Genomic DNA, 23,795 nt, shown 5'->3' with positions numbered 1-23,795 from the left:
TTCTGGAACTCTGTATAACCCAACACTGCTGGAGGCAAGTCTAACATTTCTACATTTTGTCACCTGGGCCAGGCCTTTAGCTGGTATTTTGGATAATGGCCCCAATGCTCTTCTAAGTTATCTTCAGGTCACATTCCCTCCAACTAGATTACAGCTAAAGGTCAGTTCTTTGGCATTTGATGGCAATCAATATGGGAACCTGCGATCTTCCTTTCGCAATAAAGTAATATTTCAACTTACTATTTACAAAGTAAATCTGTAGCTAGTTCTGAACTCCATTTATATGCTTCTACATGAAATCAATTCTGAGCTTCTGCTGACAGATAAACCAGTGTCCACAGTTAGTATGGGAGGGCTATGCTGCTCTTTAAGGTCTTATGTCATACTTCTTAGGGGACTCATATACAGAAAACGTGTTCATTGCAAATTCGTTCCCTCCCTCCTTTTTGTTCCTAGAATGATTGGCTGAAGGATTTATTCACCGTGATCAGTGACTCTGCAATCCCCTTAGAAGGGCTATTTGAGAAGCAGGAGATGGAGCAGGGGTTCCATACAGAAGACCTTGTGAGAGAAGAACTGAATCAGAGGAAGAAGTACCCTCAGGACCCAAAGTGCTTTCCTATGTGACTCAGAACTAGCCATTTGGGATATCGTTCACTGATCATCCATGTATCATTCACTGATAAAGAGGGCATGACCTTCCTAGGCTGTATTCGGTTTTCTGAGCACACGTCAAATTGTCTGAGTGGTATGAGAGTATGCCTTCTGCCCCCTGGTATGCTGAGTCTGGTCTCTGCCATGTGTCCTCTGCTGCTGCTAGGGAGCCAGGTGCCCAAGGGCACAGGTGCTGAGCCGCCTGCTCAAATACACGGGACAGGCCCTGCTGCTGACATCCCTGGGATTCTCAGTGAGGAAAGGCCTGGCCACAGTGGGCAGCAGGTACCTCCGGGAACAACTGGCTGAGGGAGGAAAAAAGAGAATATGAAGATGAGATTAATGAGTGAAGGAGGATGAAGTTCTTACCCGGTGGTGGGATGCCCGGGAGGCCGGGCACACCTGGCGGAAGATGGTGGGGTGGAGGCCCCCCAGGGTGAAGTGGCTGCATGCTGCCCATGCTAACAAGGCCATCAACTGGGCCCTGCAAAGGTGGAAGGCCTGGCGGATAGCCACCCATCATGCCTTGAAGGACACAACAAATTTCAGACATGCATCATTAACATGCAACATGAGCGAAGTAATAACAAATCCCCCCCATGCACTACCAATGAATAAAGCGCCCTTAGTACTGTGTGAGATAACAGCAATTAGTGCAATTATTTTGTTGCAATAATGAACAAAATAAAAAGTTACAAATATGAAATCCAACACTTGTGGATGAATTAGTACTTAGTAGATTATTATTTGCAGTTATCTTCCCTGGGATAAATATGTTGCATGTTTTTAATTAAATAATAATAAAGAGGAGTTCCAGTAACAGCCTTCCCAAGGTCATGTTATTGCAAGCTGTTCAAACAGAGTGACCAGTTCTGCAACTGCGGTTCTAATTCAACAGACTAAACCCCATCACCCCACTCTGCCCACACTCTTACGCCTATCATGGGTGCACATGAGGGGACACTGGAATGGAGGGAAATGAGGCGCACAGCCCTGATCACAAAGCATGGTTCTCCAGCTTGGGGTGCGTGGGGGTGGAGGGGGGGAGTGGGCAAGAGCCTTTCAAGGCTTCCTCTTCCCTTCTAGCCCCACCACTACTTGGTAAAAATGGATCATGTTCAGGCTTGAGCTGGGGAACAGAGAAGAGCCATCACAATGGATGATGTTTCATCTTTAGATCTCTAAACATGTAAAACAAAGATAAAACCTAAACCCTCCCAAGCCAAGCTAAGCTAATCCCAGGTCACTCGGTAGCAGGCACGTAGACCTCAGAAGGAATGGCTGGAGAATCAGGCTCTGCTGATGTGAGAAAATGCCAATTGTCATTACTGTCTCCAAGTTCACAAATGCCCTCACATAAACCTTCAGTTAACAGGGAACATTTTAAATGAGGTACAGACTTTCTGTGAACAGAGGCCTTTATTCCTTTATTTTCAAAGCGTATCTTCATAACACAAAATATTTTCTGCTGGCTAGGGAAGAGTTTCAGGAAACCAGTATTTTTGGCAAAAGGAGTGAAAGAAAGAAAATAATTTCAAAATGTCAAAAACTCACCTATCAAAAGAACTTTAAAGCCACACGACATTTTTTTTGAGCAAGAAAAACAACTTAACTCTTCTGGGACTTGAAATGATCACAATAAACAAAACATAAGGCTCCCCCCAGAATGCAATCACCTTTGGTCCCAGCTTCCTGCACGAAGGGAAGCTTGAGGGACGGGTGCCAAACCTCATTTTTACAAAACACTCTTTGTAGGAGGACCCTGGGAAACAGTGGAAAACTCCAGATTCTAAGGACTTTACTCTTTGACTTTCCCATAAGGATTATTGAAAGGTATCTATTGATAAAAGTTTAGTCTTTTGAAGCTATAACATTACTGAAAATTCTGAGATTGGTTCAGCCTGCTTCATTAGTCATATCTAAGCTGACTGAAAAACTTAAAATCACACACACCAATAAAGCAAATTCTAAATAGTACCTCTATACATGAAATAGGATTATGAGTTTCATGGTTTTTAAAATGAGAGTTCAGAGAGTAAAAAGTACTTTTGAACAGATACCATCATCTTAAACAAAACTGCCAAACTGCCTTTTAACCACACCACCAGCTCCAGCTCTTATGGGTAAATAGGTGGGAGTTTAAGGACATTAGGAGGCTTTGCTTTCAATTACAAAAGCCCATCTGAACGCAGCCTTCACGGGCTGTGGTTGAAGAAAAGTATTAAGAACTGAAAGCCATGACACTTGTCTTCATTAAACTGTACTTTGGCACTTATTATCCCAGTCACATGTGTTCAAATGAGCTTTAATGCTTGTAAGCAAAGCTGGTCTCAGACAGCAACAAGGCTAAGACTTAGGCCCTAAGCAATCTGTAAACCCAAGAAAAATCACCCTGTCAGCTGCAAAGTTCCCACTGTGGACCAAAGACTGGTGACCGTACAGGATGCTTGCTTGCCCTTCACTCCCATGGCCTGGAATCTGGGCAGCACATGCTTAATAATGTGAAGGGGTCCCCCCGCCCCCCACTCCTTGCCCCTCAGAGCGCTATGATGGTATTCCCCAACAGGGAGCTAAAATGCTGCAGCTGCTGTGTTTTAATAGTTTTAGCTGTTTGAATTCATTTTGTTAACGTGTCCCTGGGCTTTTTAGTCAAGGGCACAGTGCTACAGTATCACATATCAAACGCAACAAAACAGGATGTCAACGAGGGAATTCTAACTTTCAAAAGTCCCCATGTTCAAGGCCTGATTTCTAAAACCCTCTGGAATCCCGTTAACCAAAATGGGCCATGGAATAGAGCAGGCGATTATGAGATTTGTTAGATCAACGTCAGTTACACTGAGAGTACTGAAAAGCCATGATTCAGATGTGCTCTGGCGAGTGCAACTGCTGAGTTGAGCGACAGTGCATTTGAGAACTTGCCATCACAAAAGGTAGGAGCGACAATGAAAAAGTTATCCTACGCTACTCTTCCTTGAAAAGCAAATACAAAAAAGCAAAAACAAAAACAGCATCCCAATGAGCCTGCCTTGAACAACACTGTCTTGGACTCCCTGCGAAAAGAAGTCAGACCGCTTGCTTCAGAAGACACTCAGGTGGCTTGTATGGACCTCACCAGGCTTAGGGAGATCACGAAGGAAGGACCCGAGAAGTGATCTACGGGCTTCTCGTTGGAGACACATCAGACAAGGATATTCAATTCAAGAATAGCCAAATTTGCCATGGCTACCAGAACCAGAGACAACACACACAAGCAAACCACATTCATCATTTTCTTTTCTTTTTTTTTTACAAATATGTGACTGGGATACTAACAGAAAATGCAGTTTAATGTAATTAAATAGAAAAGCATTACAGAGTGGGCACAATGAATTGAATAAGGACTTTGTACTCCACTTAGCAGTCATGCACATTAGTGACCAAGAAAGGATTTAGAATTCACGGTCAAAAATCCTTTTAAATGGTCAGTCTTTTAAGGATGGCTGCAGCAGAACAAGGCAAACTGAACCCTGGAATGAGACGGGAAAATCGGTATCACCTAAGTGCTTAGTTTCGTGTTTTCTCTCGGGAGCCCCTCCAGAACAGAATTCAGGGTCTGTTTAGGTTTTCTGCTATAGGGCTCTATATCCAGAGCAGTCTGGGGTGGAGAGTATCGCCAGACCATGCCCACAGCCAGGCTAGAGCTGCTCCCTACTAATTCCCAGGACTGGGCCCAGGGCCCATTTCTGGGGCAGAGGGGAGGCATTGCCCATATGGGAAAGGCGACAGAAGGACGACATGGACGACTGGAAACTTTGACTCTGCCATGAGAAAAGCCTAGAGATTGTGGCCTACTCCTCATTGGAGAAAAAAAAAAATGAAGGAATTTCTTAAAGTGGAAAAAAATGGTCTTAGCTCCTGTTTTTACCTGCAACAGGTGTCAACTGCTGATTGAGCATCCCCATTGGTGTTGGTGGTGGCACCACCCCCATGAGAGCCCCCACAGGGGTGCCTGCTCGGGGAGAAGCACTCGGCTGCTGTTGCTGTGCTGCTCGCTCTCTCTCCTGCTGCTCAGCAACTTTAGCTGCCCGCTCTGTAAAGGCATTTCAGATTTTCAATTCTGTTTTTAACCCAGGAATTCAAAATACCATCCATTGCATTCAACAGGACTAGTAAAAACACAGGCAACAGTTCTGTCTCAACGGAAGGAACAGTAGATGACTAGTCTCAACACAGGAGGAGTCGGGCCGATTTCACTTGGTAACCTAGCGTCCAGCTTTCCTATCCCATCTTGAGAACTGGTCTGCAAAGATTTCAAGAATGTTAAGACTGCAACACACATTCAGAAAGCACAGGTTTTATTTAAACACGTCACCAGCGTAACCAACGTGGTTAATCTCACAAGGCACCCTGAAGATGAGAAGCGCTACCATTATTCTAGTATTAATAGCATTATAAATTATTTATAATTTCAACATGAAGCAATTCCATGGCCCATTATAATTTTTGGCACAATTGTTACTTACACTATTTTCCTGATTCCTTGCACCCAATTTTACTACGATTTGAGGACTCTTGTCATTAGTGTCATGGGGTTTAGCAGCTGAAGAAAATTAACTCTGTAAGGGAAAAGTAGCTTACTGCCTCCTTCACAAGGTTTTAGGGAAAATAAAACACTACTTTCTACATCCTAATGAAGCAAAGAGGTCATGTTTAATAAACCCCGAGGGGAAAAAATGCATGATACTCCAGGCTACAGTCATCAGAAGCAGGGAATATATATACACATATGAAACAATGGACAATGTACTGACAGAACCAGGTTTCCTGAGGCTGAGCAGTTCAATACTGACCATAGATCATCCTAAATCAGCTAAAGTTCCAAGAAATCACTCTTCTTTCATCCAAAATACAAGAGGAGCATTTGCTTGTGCCAGTTCTGGGCTGTGGAGCACCGCTTGCTGTACCCTTTTCTCCTTCGAGCTGCTCTGTCCTACCCCTCCATAGCCAGTAGCCCCAACAATCACATTCCCAGTCTTTTTGGGAGCTAGCAGGCTGGACCCTTACTAGAAAAGTCTAGAAATGTGTTCCCAAAGCTCTCACAATACAGGGATTGTTTTGCTTCACTATTCATAAACGGGAAATCTTCCCCACTCCTCACATGGGCAAGCTGAGGCTGGGAGATAGGTAGTAACTTGTCCAAGGACACCGAGAGAACCAGCAACATGTAGCCCTGACTTATGATAGCACATTTCACTGCCACACATTAACCCTCCAACATGGAATTCAAAAGGCTACTGTTGGCTGATCTAAGGAGTGGAAAATAGCTCAAGATCACATGGCTTTAAAGAGAATCAAGAAGCAACAGCTCCAGTCCTCCATGAGCATAAGAATGTGAAAGTCAAGCAAGTCAGAGCTTCCTTGCTGTGAGAGTTGCCTGTATGGGCCTGTCATCACTCATTAACACTGTCTCAGTTTATAGATCCTCTGTACAATGAACGTGAGGGACAAAGGCCATTGGAACAACCCATTTCCTTGTGCCAGCAGTAAAAAAAACAAAACAAACCACTGAATGACCTAGACCCCCACATTAAATTCTAGTATTTTCATTACACAAATGACACAGTAAAATGGGAGAGCAAAAAAATGAAGTTGAAAAAAGAAAAATTCAGGCCTGTGGATCGAATATTGGACTGGCTACCTGTTGGCTCCTTCTGGGAAGAGCCCAACGGGCTGCGTTGGAAAAGACGACTGTTAAATGAAACTAGCCCAACTCCAAACTTTGGGTTTTGAGTTCAAACCCACACTGGGTTTTGGTCCAAACACCACAAGTTCAGATTTTGTGTCTCAGGCAGACACTGCTGAGTCATACCCAGCTCATCCTCACTTGGTTTTCCCATTTCAGACTCCCATTTGAATTTAGGAGACTCTCCTGGAAGCCCTCCTTTGCCCCTCTCTCTAGCCCTGCTCCAGTGTTTGTACTTTTACATCCAGCACATTTGTCTCTCTTGTTCACACTCTAAATAACCAGCCACATGTGACTGGCTTCATCTGCCCTAGACTGGGCTTTACATTCACATGAGCTTCGTCTCCAATATTCCTCCAATGGAGTGATATTTGGTCTTAACTTTCAGTAAGGTCAAATACCAAAGAAAAGTTCGAGGTTTTTATGGAATTGACTAGGGTTTCTTAAAGAGTGTTCTGCAAAATATTTGTTCTTTATGATACTAGAAAGCATTATATGAATACTTGATCAAGTTTCAGAAAATGCCAGGTGACAAAACACAGGTGTTTATGGTAGGTCTTAAAGACTTTACTATGGGAATATGCACTATAAGTTTCCAAGAGTGGAAGTGTTTGGAATGCTTCTCAAACTGGTTTTGCCACAAAGGTTTTTCTGTCTGAGCATCTTGTAGGATTAGAATTCTGCAGAAGATGTTTGGGGAAGCCTGTCAGATAATTTTACAATTATCAATCAATTGATATAAATGAAAAGACTAAAATCTTTTTTTTTAGAAAAATTTCTTAGGAAATACCATACATTTTAATAAAGGAGGCAGGCTAGGCTTAACAATTAATTTCTTTATTCTTGCTGGAAAATAGCAGATTTAGACCCAGCCAAGAAGAGTAATGGTTGATCACAGTGGTGAACCATAGAGAGACAGCTCTAAGCTGGCAAAATGAACAATATATACAATTCCAAATGGAAAAAAATATAGCTCCAAGGCAAGAGTCCTGCCTAATCTAATGTTCACTACTCATTTATTAAAGGTATGTCTGACATTTAAAAAAAACAATACCTGCCCCCGCCCCCCCCAATATCGCTCAGGTATTTGTCCCTAAAGGCTAATTAAGAACCACCAAATCTTTAAATGATAGCTCATGGCCCCAAATAACTTAATTACAGAGTAAAAGGAAAATGAAGGCAGGTGAACTTTATCAGGGACTCCAAGTGCCTTAAAAGTAGCTAAGACTGCAGACATAGCACAGGCCAAGACTGGCCTAGGAAACCAAGCGCTTTCAGCCAAGCCTCAGCCTGGAGCTTAAATATGTGGCTTATCGAGAGCCATAATAGATCCTGATTTTGAATGTTCCCTTTTGGATGAATTTTAACCAAAATTCTACTTAACATTCTTATATAATCATTCCCCAGCTCAACACACGTATGCTTATAAGACTCAACAAAAGAAGAAAACCATGCAATTTTTAATAGCAAAATATTTGAGAAATTTTTTTAGGGGAAAAAAAAAACCCACCAGGACCAAAGGCCAAGTCAGGGGCAGTGCTTGCTCAGTCAGGACAAGGCTGGCATTTAAACTGTTGGCTGGGAGCCATTTGAGACAGTCCCCAACACACAGCTCATGTGCAAGAGGTAAGAACAAGAGAGTAAAACCTGTCTATGCACGTGCATTCCTGAAAACACCCCCTTGTTTAGAAAGCTGAGATAGTTGCACCTAGTCTCTATTTACCTTCATATTCTGCTTTCTTGGCTGTCTCAAGGTTTCTCCATTCTGTCCCCACCAGTCGGCTGAGCTCCCCAAAAGAGTAGTCTGGATGCTGGGCCTTAATCACAGCTCTCATTTCACTGCTGAACAGGATGTAGCCACTCATGTTGATTTTCCGTTTGGAGCCTTCCTTCTTTGCACTGCCTTTGGCAGACTTTGGGGTAGACTGTAAGACAGAAGGCTCTTATAGTGCATCAGAACACTGCATCTGGTCAACTGCTCAAGGTTTCTGGAAGCCAGGAACATGTGATTCAATAGTTATTATTATTTTGCAGACACGTTTAGTTTATAGCTGGTCATTTTCTTGGTCAAAACAGTTCTTCCTTGCCTCTTACCATTTAAGAAATAAATGAAAGTTTCTGAATTCCATGACTGTAATCTGTAATGGTGACCTCACAATTATGTCTTGGGAAAATTCTGAATGAGAAAAAAATACCACCAGGGATCACCTCGACCCAGATAAGGGCCTGAAGGAGGAGAGACGAGAAAGATATGGGCAGGAAAGGCTAAAGTCACAGGGCGATGCTGCTCCTCACTGCTCACCTTCAACACAAGGTAGGCAGAGCTTTCTAACTTAACATGCCATTAAAAATAGCTATCTATGCAAAGTTTAAAACGGTATGAAATTTAAAATTCTTTGTGGCATCAAGAAAGAAAAAAAATTTGTTCCTTCCTGCATAATTCTAGGTTGAAGCTCACATATGTGAGGGCTGGGTATCTCCTTCCTTCGGCTTGAGTGTGCTATGAACCAAAGCTGAGAGAAAGACAAGTAACAGGAACTTGTCACCATCACCTGTGGGGGTGTGTAGGGCATGAGATCCAGCTCACTGGCCAGTGGGGTCTGAAGCTGAGGCAGAGAAGGAGGTTCAATGACCTCACTATCTTCTTCCCCCATCTCTTCAATATCATCATCTCCACCTTCTAACTCAGCAAATTTAGCTTCTAGCAACTGGATCTTCTTTTCCAACAGAGGTGAGGGCTCCTTCTGAGGAACTATTGGTTTTCTAAAAGCAGTGAAATTAAAAAAAAAAAGAAAACAATCACCAAATACCACTCCAGGATTGGTCAGAAAGCAATGCTCTGCCTTAATATTTAGAAAAGACTTCCTGCAATCTGCAATGTATGTTCTAAGTCAGCAAAGGAAAGAATTTAAATGGGTATTTATAAAGTCACCCCTATTTATAGACGTTTGTTTTTCAAAGAATTCTGCTGAAAATCCACCCAAAATCCACAAAACTGGATCCAAAGTTGAGATCTAGTTGCCTATATAATACAGTGAAGAGAATTTTCATACTGTGAAACTAGGCAAGATCTCTTAATAGATAGGCTATAAACCAGAACGAAGGATTTCTGCCTCCAAATTACAATTACTAGAGTCTATGCCAAGGGCAGTTATTACATCTCGACAATGAGGATTTTCCTTTAATTTTTAGCTGAATTAATATTTTCTATTTGAAATGTACACAGCTCTAGTTTAAGAATAAGAAAAACAAACAAAAAACCACCATGGGCTATACTATTTGGGTATCAATTTTCCTATTGGGAGTTGAAGTTTTTCAAGCTTTACCTGAAGTAATAAATTTCATCATCTACCACTTTAGCAGACAGCGAAAACCTCTTCAGTCCTTTGAATTTCTTCATCTGCTTGTCACTCTCGTTGTAGCGGCTCTCACAAAGCAGAATGTCATTTTCTGGTATTTCAGTTGGTCTGCAGGAGAGGAAGTCCTTGAATGACAACACAGCGCACTTTCCTGAAAGGCAAATTGGAGGGAAATTAAAGGAGTAAATTGTGGTCATAGCTAACAATCATTTTAAAATTTTGTTATTTTTGAATGAATATGTTCGCATGACTCAAAAGTCAGAAGATTTAAAAGGTGTACACAGGCATAAAAACAGACACGCAGATCAACAGAATAGAGTTACAAGTCTAGAAACAAACCCACACAGTTGGGTTTTTACAAGCAACTGATTTTTTTTTTTTTAATGTTTATTTTTGAGAGAGAGAGGTGGGGAGGGGGAGTGCACGAGTATGAGCAGAAAAGGGGCAGAGAGAGAGAGGGAGACAGAGGATCCAAAGCAGGCTCTGCCCTGTCAGCTCAGGGCCTGATGTGGAGCTTGAGCTCACAAACCATGAAAGATCATGACCTAAGCTGAAGTTGGATGCTTAACCGACTGAGACACCTAGGCACCGCCTACAAGAAACTGATTTTTTACAAGGGCGCCAAGACAATTTTTTTTTTGTTTTTAATGTTTGTTTAGTTTTGAGAGGCTGCAGGCCCTAGGCTCTGATCTGTCAGCAGAGCCCGATGCGGGGCTCAAACCCATGAACCATGAGATCATGACCTGAGCCGAAGTTGGACGCTTAACTGACTGAGGCGCCCAGGTACCCCAAGGGTGCCAAGACAATTTGATGGGGAGAAAAGAGTCATGTTAACACTGGCACAAGTGAATTTTCACATGCAGAAGAGTGGACTCTGAACCTTACCTCACACCATATGCAAAATGTAACTTCAAAATGGATCAAAGACCCAAACATAAGAGCTCCAACTATAAAACTCTTAGAAGAAAATATAGGTGTAAATCTTTATGACCTTCTATTAGGCAGATGTGACATCAAAATCACAAGCAAGCAAAGAAAATAAACCGGACTTCATCGAAATGAAAACCTTTTGTGCTTCAGAGCCCACTATCAAGAAAGTGAAAAGGCAACCCACAGAAGAAAATATGTGTAAATCGTGTCTCTGGTGTAAGTCTAATACCCAGAACATACAAAGAACTCCTACAGCTCAACAATAACCAGACAAATAACCTAATTAAAAAACAGGCAAAGGATCTGAACAGACATTTCCCCATAAACCCACAAAAAAATGAAAATAACAAGTGTGGGCAAGGATGTGGAGAAATTGGAATCCTTACCAATTGCTGATGGGACTGTAAACGGCTACAACTTCTGTGGAAAACTGCATGGCAGTTTCTCAAAAAGTTAAACAGGGCTGCTGTATGATCCAGCAATTCTACTTCTAGGTAAATACCCAAAAGAACTGAAAGCAAGAACTCAATTAGATACTCATACACCAATGTTCACAGCAGCATTATTCACAACAGCCAAAAGGTAGAAACTACCCAAATGTCCATCTACAGATGAGTGAATAAACAAAATGTTATGTATACATCAATGGAATATTATTCAGCCATAAAAGGGAATAAAATTCTGATAATGCTGCACCATGGATGAACCTTGAAACATCATGCTAAGCAAAAAAAGCCAGACACAAAAAGGCAAACAGCACATCATTTCACTATTATGAGGTACCTAGAATAGACAAAAATCATAGAGACAGAAAGTAGAACAGATATTACCAAGTACTGGGAGCAGTGAGTAGTTACAGCTTGTCGGGTAGCAAGTTTCTACTTGGGAAGGTGACAAGTTCTAGAAATGAATAGTGACGGTTGCACAATATTGTCATGGGACTTAAGGTCAATGAATTGTACACTTAGAAATGATTAAAAAACTCCATTTTATGTTATGTATTTTACAATTAAAAAATGGTAGCATATCACTTACATTATTTTACAACTAAATTTTGTTGTAAAATAATGTATCTTGAGGATCACTGCTGGTGTTAACATATTTATTGAACTAATTCCCTATTGATGGACATTTAGGCTATTTCCAATTTTTTGCTCTCCCACTGAAACAAATAATGCTGATATAAATAATTTAACACATATATCAATTTGTACATGTGTGAGTATATCTGAGGTACAAACTTCTAAAAGTATACAACCTGGGTCAAAGGTATGGGCACTGTAATTTTTACAGGTATAATCAAATTACCTTCCATAAAAGTTGTGCTAATTCATAAACCCACCACAAAGTAGGTAAATGCCACTTCCCTATGTTCTTGTCAACTAGTTAATACTGGAAATTTTGACAATCTGGTAGGTAATTAAAATAAAGAAAAAGAACATCTGGGTACGTTTATTTCTCTAATGGCTGAGGTTGGGCATATTTTCATTTAAGAAACACTGGTAACTTCTGTCTATTCTTATCCTTTGCCCATTTTTCTGTTCAGTGTTGATGTTTTCTATTTTTTATTTTTATTTTGACAGAAAGAGTGGGCATGAGCGGGGGAGAAGGACGGGGGTGGGGGGGAGAGGGGGAGAGAGAGAGAGAGAGAGAGAGAGAGATTGATTGATTCCCAAGCAGGCTCCATGCTCAGTGCAGATCTTAATGCAGGGCTCGATCCTATGACCCTGGGATCATGACCTGAGCTGAAAAGCTGAAATCAAGAGTTGGATGTTCGAGAGACTGAGCCACCCAGGTGCCCCATGTTGATTTTTTTCTAAAGGTTTTATAGAAGTTCTTCATATGTGAAGGAAATTTGATCTTTATGTATTACATACATTGCAAGTATTTTCCTAAAAGTTGTCATTTATCTTTGTTTCTGCCTGTTTTGGTTATGCGAACATTTTCAACTTTTACATAGTCCAATTTATCCCTGTTTTTCTGTATGGGTTCTAGGTTTATGCCAAAGGTTATCAAAATTTCTTTCTCATCATTTCTTTTGGTATCTTTGCTGTTTCACTTTATGTTCATTTAAACCTGTAATTCATCTGGAAATTTATTCTGCAGTTGATGTGAGGGATGAATACAAGTTTATTTTTTCCAAATGTCTATGCTCTTTCCAAATACGACTTAACAGAAAAATCCATCTTTTCCCCCTTACCTGGGATGTCACCTTTATCATAAGTTAATTTATATTTGATTCTACTGCTAAACTTTCTATTCTGTTCAAAGAATCTGTGTATTTATATCATATAAATAATTTTAATGATATTTTAATATCTGATCAGGACAGACCCTCACCCCCTATTATACTTTTCATATTTTCCTGATTTTTGCTTCTCTTTGAGATTTTTTTTTTAAGTTTATTTATTCGGGGGGTGGGGCAGAGAGAGAAAGAATTCCAAGCATGCTTTGCACCATCAGTGTGGAGCCGGAAATAGGGCTTGACCTGAGCCAAAATCAAGAGTCAATGCTTAACCAACTGAGCCACCCAGGCACCCCATTATTTTAAACATCAGTTTATTTAAGTCCCAAATTCCTCACAAGAAAATTCCCATTGGTACATATACTGGAACCACATTAAAGATTAACTTAGGGAGAATGAACATCTCTATGATGTTGAGACTTCTCATTCAAGTACACGGTATGCTTTTCAATTTGTTCAAGCACTCCCTTTTAAATGCATTAAAAGCAGCATTTAAAAACTTTCTTTATACAGATGTGGCATGTATCTTGTAAAATTTATCCCAACGTGTTTTATCTTTTTATTATTATTCAATCTCTTAAGGCAGTTTCTTTGTTATCCATGTTATACTCAAACTTACCTTCCTTCTCTTTTTAATTTTTTTAAACTATTTTTTTTTCAAATGTTTATTTATTTTTGAGACAGAGAGAGATGGAGCATGAGTTGGGGAGGGGCAGAGAGAGAGGGAGACACAGAATCCGAAGCAGGCTCCAGGCTCTGAGCTGTCAGCACAGAGCCGGAGGCAGGGCTCAAACCCACAGACCGTGAGATCATGACCTGAGCTGAAGTCGGACGCCTAACCAACTGAGCCGCCCAGGTGCCCCTAATTTAATATTTTTATGTTTATTTTTGAGAGAGAGAAAGACAGAGCATGAGCAGGGAAGGGGAGGAGAAAGACACAGATCCAAAGCAGGCTCCAGGCTCTGAGCTGTCAGTACAGATCCTGACGCGGGGTTCAAACTCATGGACTGTGAGATCATGACCTGAGCTGAAGTCAGACACTTAACCAAATGAGCCACCCAGGTACACCACATTTTTTCTTCTTCTAAACGTTAATTTATTTTGAAAGAGAGAGTGTGAAGGGGAGGGCAGAGAGAGACGGAGAGAGAGAGAATCCCAAGCAGGTTCTAGACTGTCAGTGCAGAGCCCCATGTGGGGCTCGATCTCACAACTGTGAGATCATGACCTGAACAGAAATCAAGAGTCAGATGCTTAACCAACTGAGCCACCTGTGAACCCCCCATCTTCTCCTATTATGGAGTAATTCCTAGTTGATCCTCCTGAATTATCACCTCACTGTAGATTTTGTTTCTTACTTTTAACTGTGCTGGCTAGTACCTCCACAACACAGTTAAATAACAATGATAAGAACACCCTGATTTTGCTCTTGACTTTAACAGGAGTGTTCATAGCTAATAACTTATTAAACATTTACATGCAAAATACCTAAAACATGGAAAAACAGGTCAGAAACATTTTAGAAGCTGAAAATAGCTATAATTATTATCACTGCCTCTGACTTACAGCACTTGACTTACACAATCCAAAGCCTTTTCAATTCAGAGGAGGCATAGTTACCATTTTCCATATTTCACAGAAGGAAAAAGAGAGATTTGGAAAAGGTAAGAATTGTGCTCATAGCTAAAGAGTAAAATTGACTGGTAGCCCTGGAATGGATGTGGTCTCTCTGTGCCCTGACCTGGGCTTCCTCCCAGGCCTTCAGAAGACATGGAAAAGATAAAAGCTTAGAAAGCTTCATTAAAAAAATTTTTTTAAATGTTTTATATTTCAGAGAGAGAGAGAGAGAGAGAGAGAGAAAGAGAATGAGCAAGGGAGGGACAGAGAGACATGGAGACACAGAATCCAAAGCAGGCTCCAGGCTCCAAGCTGCCAGCACAGAGCCCAATGGGGCTCAAACTACTGAACGGCGAGATCATGACCTGAGCCGAATTCGGACTCTCAACCGACTGAGCCACCCAGGTGCCCCAGGAAGCTTCATTCAACAAAGCACACAAAACTGATAAAAACCTGCTGGATTCTGACTGGAACTACAATGAATTAGATAGATCGATATGGGAGAAAATGACTTCTTTTAATACTGAACTTTTGGAGCGCCCAGGGTGGCTCAGTGGGTTAAGCGTTTGACTTCGGCTCAGGTCATGATACCATGGTTTGTGAGTTCAAGCCCTGCGTCGGGCTCTGTGCTGAAAGCTTGGAGCCTGGAGCCTGCTTTGGATTCTGTGTCTCCCCCGTCTCTGCTCCTTCCCTGTTCATGCCTGGTCTCTTTCGAAAATAAATAAACATTATAAAAATAATTTATAATACTGAACTTACAGCTATACACATGATGAATCACTTCATTAATTTAGGTCTTTTTTGATTTCATTCAATCATTTCCTCAGAGGGTTGTGTGTGTGTGTGTGTGTGTGTAGAAGTCTTATACATCTTTTTTTAAATTTTTTCTTTTTTTTAATGTTTATTTTTGAGAGTGAGAGAGCGCAAATGGGAGGGGGCAGAAAGAGAGGGAGACTATATCCATAGTCTTATACAACTTTTTAAAATATTTATTCCTAGGTATGTAACATAAGTGGTGTATTTTTAAACTTCAACTTTCTGTTCATTGACCACAAATAAAAGTATAGATAATCTTGGTATTTTCATTTATTAATTCTAAATGTTTGAGAGAGAGAGACTGCACATGAGTGGGAGAGGGGCAGAAAGGGAGAGAGAGAGAACCTGAAGGAGATCATGACCTGAGCCAAAACCAAGAGTCGGATGTTTAATCAACTGAGCCACCCAGGCACCTCTCATTTATTAATTCTGATAGTTTATCCAAATACCTTTTCAATTTTCTATGTACCTAATAATCTCTTTGCAAAACCTAATTCTTTTAATTTTTCCTTTCTAATTTTTAAAAACCTTTTAATTTTCTTACCTTAGTAAGAACAGTTTTTCAATTAATGCAGCATTAAAAAAACCTACTATGAAGAAAACAGAACTGGCAAATAAATTAGGAATTGACATGTTTCAGAAACCCAGGTTCCTGGAAATTTTATGATTCAAGTGCCTAGGCTGGAGGCACTTTCTGTCAGGTGTGGCCATGTTCATTCCTAAAAGCAACTTCTCTGTGGCTGTCTGATTACTATTTAAGTTACTGAAGGCAATGAACAAAAAACATTAGTTAGCAAAACAGTACTGTCTCCTGAGTGAAATATGCCCATCAGGTCTACATTACAGAAGATGAAAAATGCACAAGCCGGGCTGAAATCCCATTTTGTGACCACTAGATCCATTTCCTTTTGGGGAATGCATCATCTCAAGATGAAGTAACCATACATCTCACTGCTTTCCTGGTATCCTGCCTAATAATACTAGCACCTCTTTTCACTCTCAAAAGCGTTCCAAACACCAGTACAGAAGTAGAAGTGAAAAGACCCAGGTTTTAGTTTTGGCCATGTATTGGACAGTAACTTCAATTTTCTGAGAATGACAGCATCTTTAGTACGGGGTCATGGTGAGAAATAAGTGAGAGCCTGGATATGTGGTTTATAAACTACAGAGTGCAACAAATTCTACTAAGCGTCTATAAAAAGGAATTACTCCAAATGATGTTTGGCTGTTTTCCAGAGTTCTAATAATGTCGATTCTGACAGCTTTTGTGGGCTTTTCTCCATGTTTCTGTGAGGGAATGGCCCTCAAATCTTCCTACTTCACTATTTTCACTGACATCATTTGGAAAACTATTCCAAAAGATGGAGAGTAGCTGGTTTGTAAGTAAGCTGTAGTGTTAACTCTGGGCCGGAAGAAATGCAATAGCTGAAAATAATGACAGTATATGATGCACAGAACTACGTTTGAGCAGCAGAGTGTGTGTGAACACTCAGGATGACTGAACGGAAACCTCAGCACGAGCCCTGCACACTTCTGGATCAGGGAGAGTAACATTGCTAGGGTTAAGAGTCCAAGAGACTAGAAGCCTTTCAACTCCTTCCCCCGAATCCTACCTTATTCTTACACATTCCCCATCCTGCAGCTGCAGGGACTCCTCCAGTGCATATGCTGGCCCACATAGCTGCTCTGCTCACACCCAGACAGGACTTCCCATCTGCTCCAAATTCCATCTGAGCACTGTCTAGTAGACCTACTGTGAGTGTGCACCCAGGCACCTCAGGGGGCTCATTCTCTACCACACCCTCCTGGTCTGCCCCAGCCACCTGGCTTTCTTACTGTTATCTCAACCATACCCAGCTACTTTGCCTTAAGGGCTTTGCATTTCATGTTTGCTGTGCCTAAAATGAGTAAAATCTCAGACACAGGCACACTTCAGAGATATTGCAGGTTCAGCTCCAGATCACCTCAATAAAGCAAATATCATAATAAAGTGATTGAAATGATTTTCTGGTTTCCATTAAAAGTAATGTTTACATTATACTGTAGTCTATTAGGTGTGCAATAGCATTGAGTCTAAAAAAACAATATATATACTGTAATTAAAAACCACTTTATTGCCACAAAATGCTAACCATCATCTGAGCTTTCAGTGAGTTGTAATCTTTTTTTTTTTTTTTTAAGTAAACTCTACGCCCAACATGGGGCTCAAACTCATGACCCCGAGATCAAAAATCACATGCTCTACTGACTGAGCCAGCCAGGTGTCCCCATCTTTTTGGGGATAGAGGGTCTTGCCTTAATGTTGATGGTTGCTGATTGCTCAGGATGGTGTTTGCTAAAGGCTGGGGTAGCGGTGGCAATTTCTTAAAATATGACAACAGTGAAGTTTGCAACATCAGCGGACTCTTCCTTTCACAAATGATTTCTCAGTAGCACGTGATGTTATTTGACAGCGTTTGACCCACAAACTTCTTTCAAAATTGGGAGTTAATCCTCTCAAATCCTGCTGATGCATTATCAACTAAGTTTATGTGATATTCACAATCCTTTGTTGTCATTTCAACAACCTTCACAGCATCTTCACCAGGAGATTTTGCCTCAAGAAACCACATTCTTTGCTCCTCCATAACAAGCAATTCCTCGTCCATTAAAGTTTTATCATAAGATTGCAGCATCTCAAATATAATAGCAATCAAGTTTGAAATATTGTGAGAGTTACCAAAATGTGACACAGGAACATGAAATGAGCAAATGCTGCTGGGAAAATGGCGCCAACAGACTTGCTCCACACAGGGTTGCTGCAAACCTTCAATCTGTAACAAACCTAGCATCTGGGAAGGGCAATAAAGCAAAGCGCACTAAAACGAAGCATGCCTGTATTTGGGTGGTTTTCTCCCTGACTGCCTTCAGGGCTCTATTCACGTCACCCATCAGAAATGCTTTTGGTGACCACATTACCTACAAGACCTCCCCTCAACATTTTGCTCTATCCTCTTCCTCTGCCTTATTCTCATTCAGAGCTCTAATTACTACCTGATGTTCTAGAGATTTAATTTTAATTTACTTACTGACTCTGGTCTGTTTACTGCTGTATACCTAGCACCTAGACCAGTGCCTAACACAGGAGGAGTATTCAGTCAACTGTAGCAGAATCAATGTGATTAAATGAAAAGGCAGAAATACGTACCCAGAATACATGTCATGGGGCAGGTTTCTTCCAGATTACTCAGAAACACTTCTTTTTTGTAGAACATTTTTGTGGGCTCATGTTCTGTCTCTTCTGGGTGAATGAAGATAGGGCCATAAAAATATGCAGCTCCATCTCGGACCCATACCTTTTCAATTCTTGGGGGAAAAATGGAGAAATTCCATTAAAATGAATTGACAGGTTTCATTCTGGAAGGATTAATCTACCAAAAATTCTGCTAGCCAAAAACCTAATGATATTTACTATTTAAAAAAAATAAAAATTTGAGAGAGAATGAGCGTGAGTCAGGGAGGGGCAGGGGAAGAGGGAGAGAGAATCTTAAGCAGGCTCCACACCCAGTACGGAGCCTGACATGGGGTCCATCTCACGACTGTGAGATCATGACCTGAGCTGAAATCAAGAGTGGGATGCTTAACCCACTGAGCCACCCAGGCGCCTCGATGATATTTACTATTTTAGAGAAGTTTCACTGACTATTTTGATAAAAAGACAATTTCCTTGATGTTTCGTCCTTTTTGAGCACAGGAGAAGATACTCAGAAAGAGAAACAAACATTTGGCTACTTATCTAAGGGGAAAACAATTTTAACACAATACTAAGGCATATCTCCCAGGTGTTTTCCCTGAGATGCTCATGGTGAAACAAAACTAAGCATCTGTCATTGGACTTGTCAGCCAAATACACACGCAAACCATCGATATTTGGGGTCAGCTCACATGAATGGCAGATATTCCTGTAAGGCAATGGTTGGTTCATGACTTTTGAGTGCCAAGATATAAGAGCCCTTCACCCCTTGAGAATCTGACCAAAGCCAGATACTATCTCCCTAGAAAAAAATAAAAATTCACATGTGACTGCTATGTGCCAGGTACTGTATCATTCCTCACAACCACCCCAGCAGCTTGGTATTATGGTCTCCAATGTCTTGTGGTTCCTAACAAGAAGCAGTATCCTCATCTCAGTTACTGGTAACTCCACCTTCCAGTTCTTCAAGACAAGAGACAGAAGTCATCCTTGACTCCTTTCTCTCTCTCAGACCCCACATCCCATTTATCAGAAATCCTATTAACTCAACCTTTTAAAACAGGGTCTGACTACTGGTCTGAGCCATCATCATTTGCTGCCTGGATTACTGCAACAGCCAGCCTTCTAGCAGATCTCCTTGCTTCTCTTTGATCCTTTAAGTCTATTCTCAACAACCAGTAGGCAGAGCAATCTTGCTAAGAACTAATTCAGCTGTCACACTGATGCTTAAAAGAATCCAATGGTACTCTTTTTAATTCAGTAAAAGCCCAAGTGCCTACATTGGTCTCTGAGGTCCACAAGGGTTGCACTGTATGCCATGGCCCTCATCTCCTATCTAACTCAATGCACTGCTTACTCCCCCTGTAACAAACTCTCCTGATTTGACAGGCCAGGAACACTTTGCTCTCAGGTCTTTATCTTGGCTATTCTCACTTCCCGGAAAGCTTTCCCCCCGGATATTCACATTACTCACTCAGTTTCTTCGTTGACTCAACTATTAACTCTCAGTGAGGCCTATATACATCACCCTGCTTAAACTTTTGCACCTCCTCACTGTGACCACGGCATTCCTGAGTGTTCTCATACTCTTATTTTTTCATGACCTAATGTACCTTACACTTTACTTATTCATGATTACTGTTTGTCTTCCCACTGGAACAAAGATCCCGGGCACTAAGAATGTTTGTTTTATTCACTAATGTAGCTTCAGAGCCTGGCAAATAGGTTTGTAATAAATGATTACTGAATGAGGAAAAAATGGAATGAGGAAACTGAAGCTCAGGGAAGTAAATTATTTGCCTAAGGACATGAAGCTAGCAGGGCTGGACTTACACCACGATCTCTTGGAACCAACTACTACTCTTAACCACTATCCTCTACTGCCCAATTCTGTACCTGACTCCGTCACTGCTATTTTATGCCATGCAAACACTCTTCCATCCATTTACTTGTTCAACCAATATCTGAGCCCTTACTATGTTTCATGAACTGTATGCTTGAAGCAGGGAAGACAAAGGTGAGCAAAAAGACAGGGACCCTACTGTCAGGGCATTTGCAGTCTGGTATGGAAACCTGACAGTAAAATAACATGACAAGTGCTCTGAGAATACAAGGACACCTAATCCAGTCTGGAGGGTACAGGAGAAGCTTCCTTAAGGAAGTGTCATCTTAAATTGAAGCTAAAGGGAGTTCATCATGTGAGGTGGGCAGGGAGATTTCTGGGTTGAGAATTGAGTAAATGGTAAGAGAAGAAAAAAAAAGTTCACAAGAGGAATTTAAAGAAGCATGGCTAGAGACGAAAGCAGGGCAAGGGTGTGCAAGGAAGCTGGGGAAGTTAACAGGATTGCAGGGTGTTGGGGGCGGGGGGTTGATGATGACGTGTGTCTTCATCCTAAAGAGTGATGAATTTCCACTTGCTCCAAATCTCTCCGACCCAACTACATCTTCGCTGCTTCAGTAACACTCACCTGCCCACACGTGGGCGCACCAGGCCATGGGACTTGATGAAGACACAGTCACCAACCTTTAGCCACATGTCATTGTAACGGAGCTGCTCAAAGTAGTGGCAACCTGGCTCACCGTTTGACATTTCCACAGGGACATCTTCTTTCTCCTGTGGTAAAGGAAACTGGTTGAAGAGAGGCAGCTCACAATCAAGGAGTAGACAGAGAAGGTAAGAAAGGAAAGTTGACTTTCCATCATATTAACTTAGAAGACAAAAATAACCATAAATAGAAGTTTTGATGAAGACCAGAAACCAAAAGATTAGGACACTGAAACCAAACTAAGTCTTCTCAAATAATGCATTTATTTTAAATTTCTAGTTAAGTTTCACAAAATGTTACTCCAAGATGCTTTTATTCCCCTAGTCCAATACAAAAAGAGCACCGGAGAGGACTTAGCAGCATTCAGGAGCAGCCTCACTCATGCGTTGCCATGGAGGATAAGGAGCAAATACTGCATAAGCTTCCTCTTCATCACATTTACTGAGCTCTCAATGTCTTAGCATTAACAGCTGATAGATTTAAAATGATCATTTTGCTTTATTCTAGCATGGAAAGGAATAGTATAGCCTCTGTGATACAAACACATACTCTCAATTTTTTAATAAATTACAAGGTCTGTCACCTATTGGCTACTGTGACATTAGGCAAATTACTTGACCTCTTAGGCCTTAGTTTCCTCATCTGGAAAATGAAGACAGTGTGCCTATTACATGGGATTGTTAGGAAGCTTTAAGGATATTCTCCCCATTAACTACACAGAGCAATGCCTGACTTATGAAAAGCGCTTTAACAAACATTATTATTGTTTTATAGTGTTGGCAGAAAAGGGGAAAAAAAGAAAAACAAGTTCTGATCTGATGCAGATAGTGGGCACAGCACGAGGTGTTGTAAACATATTAATTTCAAAACATATAAAAGCTCCTCGAGGAAACCCCAGAACCCCCAAGTTTTCTACTGCACCTCCCCGAGAGTATCTGAAACTTCAAACAAAAATCTCTCTTTCAGAAGGTCCAAACGGTTTGCTTCTTTCTTCACGACTATAAATGTGCAATCTAAATGCTCCTCCTGGAAAACCCTTAAGAATGAGATGTGCTGGATGAGGGACACCTGCAGGAAAGGGAGCTATAAAGTGACCCCTGAGAGTAAGAATAACTTTTTCTTTCAGGAATGGTCTGTTCTGAAGTTCTTTTCTTTTTTTTTTTGTAAAGTCATCTTCCCGCCCAATGTGGGGCTTGACCTCACAATCCCAAGACTGAGAGCTGCATGCTCTACCTGCTGAAGGTATTCTTTTAAAAAGTTCCAGGAATGACCTGTTTTGGCCAGGTAGCATTAAAATAGATAGGAGACAAGAACAGGGAAAAAAAAAAAAAAAAAAAAATGTGTGCACAGAGAGGACCCTGGGGCCTTATGAATTCTAAGAAAAAATTGCTAACTTGGACGTAAATTTAAAAATTAATTAATTAATTTTAAAAAAAAGAAAAAGAAAAAGAAGAAATCTATGTTATTCCCACACTGGCTTCCTTTGGTATTTCTTATTCTTTCATAATTAACGTCTCCACAATTCCCAGACATACTGGTAAAGTGTAAAAAATATCATGTTCCTTCCCAGGCTCCCTTTCTCTTGTAAAACTGTTAGGACACTGAAATGGACTCAAAGAATTCAATATTTTCCAGTTTTTATGTTAACAATATAAAAGTTTTATCTTTCTTGATTATATAAAAGAAGTACATTCATTGGCAACAAGTCAACATTACAGCATGTAAAACTTAAAAACAATCTTCTGTGATCCAACTCCAGAGATAAGCACCTAGTTTAGCACACAGCAGTGTTACATGCTGTTTTCATTTTCTCATTCATGTATGTAAATATACATTTTTCTTTGTTTTGAATAATGATGGAACTGCATCCCATTCTGCTGCCTGTTAATCATGAACATCCTCCTACTACAGGACTTGGAAAATTTTCCACGTGACATATTATAAACCTACTTCACTGCTTTCACTGGCCATACAGCTGGCATGCTATGGATGTATGACAACTTACTCAATTCCTATTCATGGCATTTGAGTTTGGCCAAGGGTTTTGCTTTACAGGTAACACTGATGTCACTCCTTGTAGACAACCCTTTGGTGCGCCTGAGTACTGAGTTGGAACACGTTCCCTGGCATCAAACTGTAGGGTCAAAGGGAATGCCATGGATGGGAGAGAAGTGTGCTGCCCACACCCACATCGGGTGTGCCCAGTATTAGCAGTCTTTAGAACTCCTGCCAATCTGCCAGGCATTTAAAAACATTTTACCTTTTTGGCTGTCTTCTCTCTTACAAATCATCTATTTGGTCCTTTGCCTATTTTTCTAGTGTAGCTTTTTTCCTAGGTTTCCAAGAGCTCATTGTGTTAAAAATGGCAGTCCTTAGACTCTTTTATTAAACTAATGGATATTTTCCATTGTACACTGATAAAATGCCCCCCCCCCTTTTATGGATACTGGATTTTATATCATGTATAGAATGGACCCATTCCAAGCTTATAAATACATACATACATACATAAAAGAATATAGGTAAATAATAGTAAATATGCTTATGTTAGCAACTAGTACTCTGTTTTTTTTTGTTTTTTTATCTTTTTGGAATATCAAGAGAGAATTCAGGTGGGTTTTTTCCTTTCTTCTTCTTTTTCTTTTATTTTCAAATGGCTACCAGTTTTTCCAGT

General features: G+C 40.8%; 1 protein-coding gene across 47 annotated transcripts in view; it reads right to left on the bottom strand.

Moving 5' to 3' along the window:
• Positions 1 to 23,795, bottom strand: part of PBRM1 (polybromo 1) — a 116,901-nt gene that overhangs the window by 6,456 nt on the left and 86,650 nt on the right. For 22 of the 47 annotated variants that reach the window (XM_086697962.1, XM_086697966.1, XM_086697952.1 and 19 more), the window contains 7 exons: positions 21,044 to 21,189; positions 18,531 to 18,688; positions 9,706 to 9,889; positions 8,932 to 9,142; positions 8,103 to 8,304; positions 4,562 to 4,726; positions 1,024 to 1,179 (listed from right to left, as the gene is read on the bottom strand). In XM_086697962.1, coding sequence (XP_086554088.1) covers positions 1,024 to 1,179; positions 4,562 to 4,726; positions 8,103 to 8,304; positions 8,932 to 9,142; positions 9,706 to 9,889; positions 18,531 to 18,688; positions 21,044 to 21,189 — 1,222 coding nt within the window. The remainder of the gene's footprint in view (positions 1 to 1,023; positions 1,180 to 4,561; positions 4,727 to 8,102; positions 8,305 to 8,931; positions 9,143 to 9,705; positions 9,890 to 18,530; positions 18,689 to 21,043; positions 21,190 to 23,795) is intronic. The other 25 variants (XM_086697986.1, XM_086697993.1, XM_086697996.1 and 22 more) reach the window with 3 other exon arrangements.

The sequence above is a fragment of the Puma concolor genome, chromosome A2 (genome assembly GCF_028749965.1).
Source record: "Puma concolor isolate L17-30 chromosome A2, mPumCon1.1.hap2, whole genome shotgun sequence".
In the NCBI taxonomy this organism is placed as follows: Eukaryota; Metazoa; Chordata; class Mammalia; order Carnivora; family Felidae; genus Puma; species Puma concolor.
Note: the sequence above shows the minus strand (reverse complement) of the source record. Positions and strands in the feature narration are given on the sequence as shown.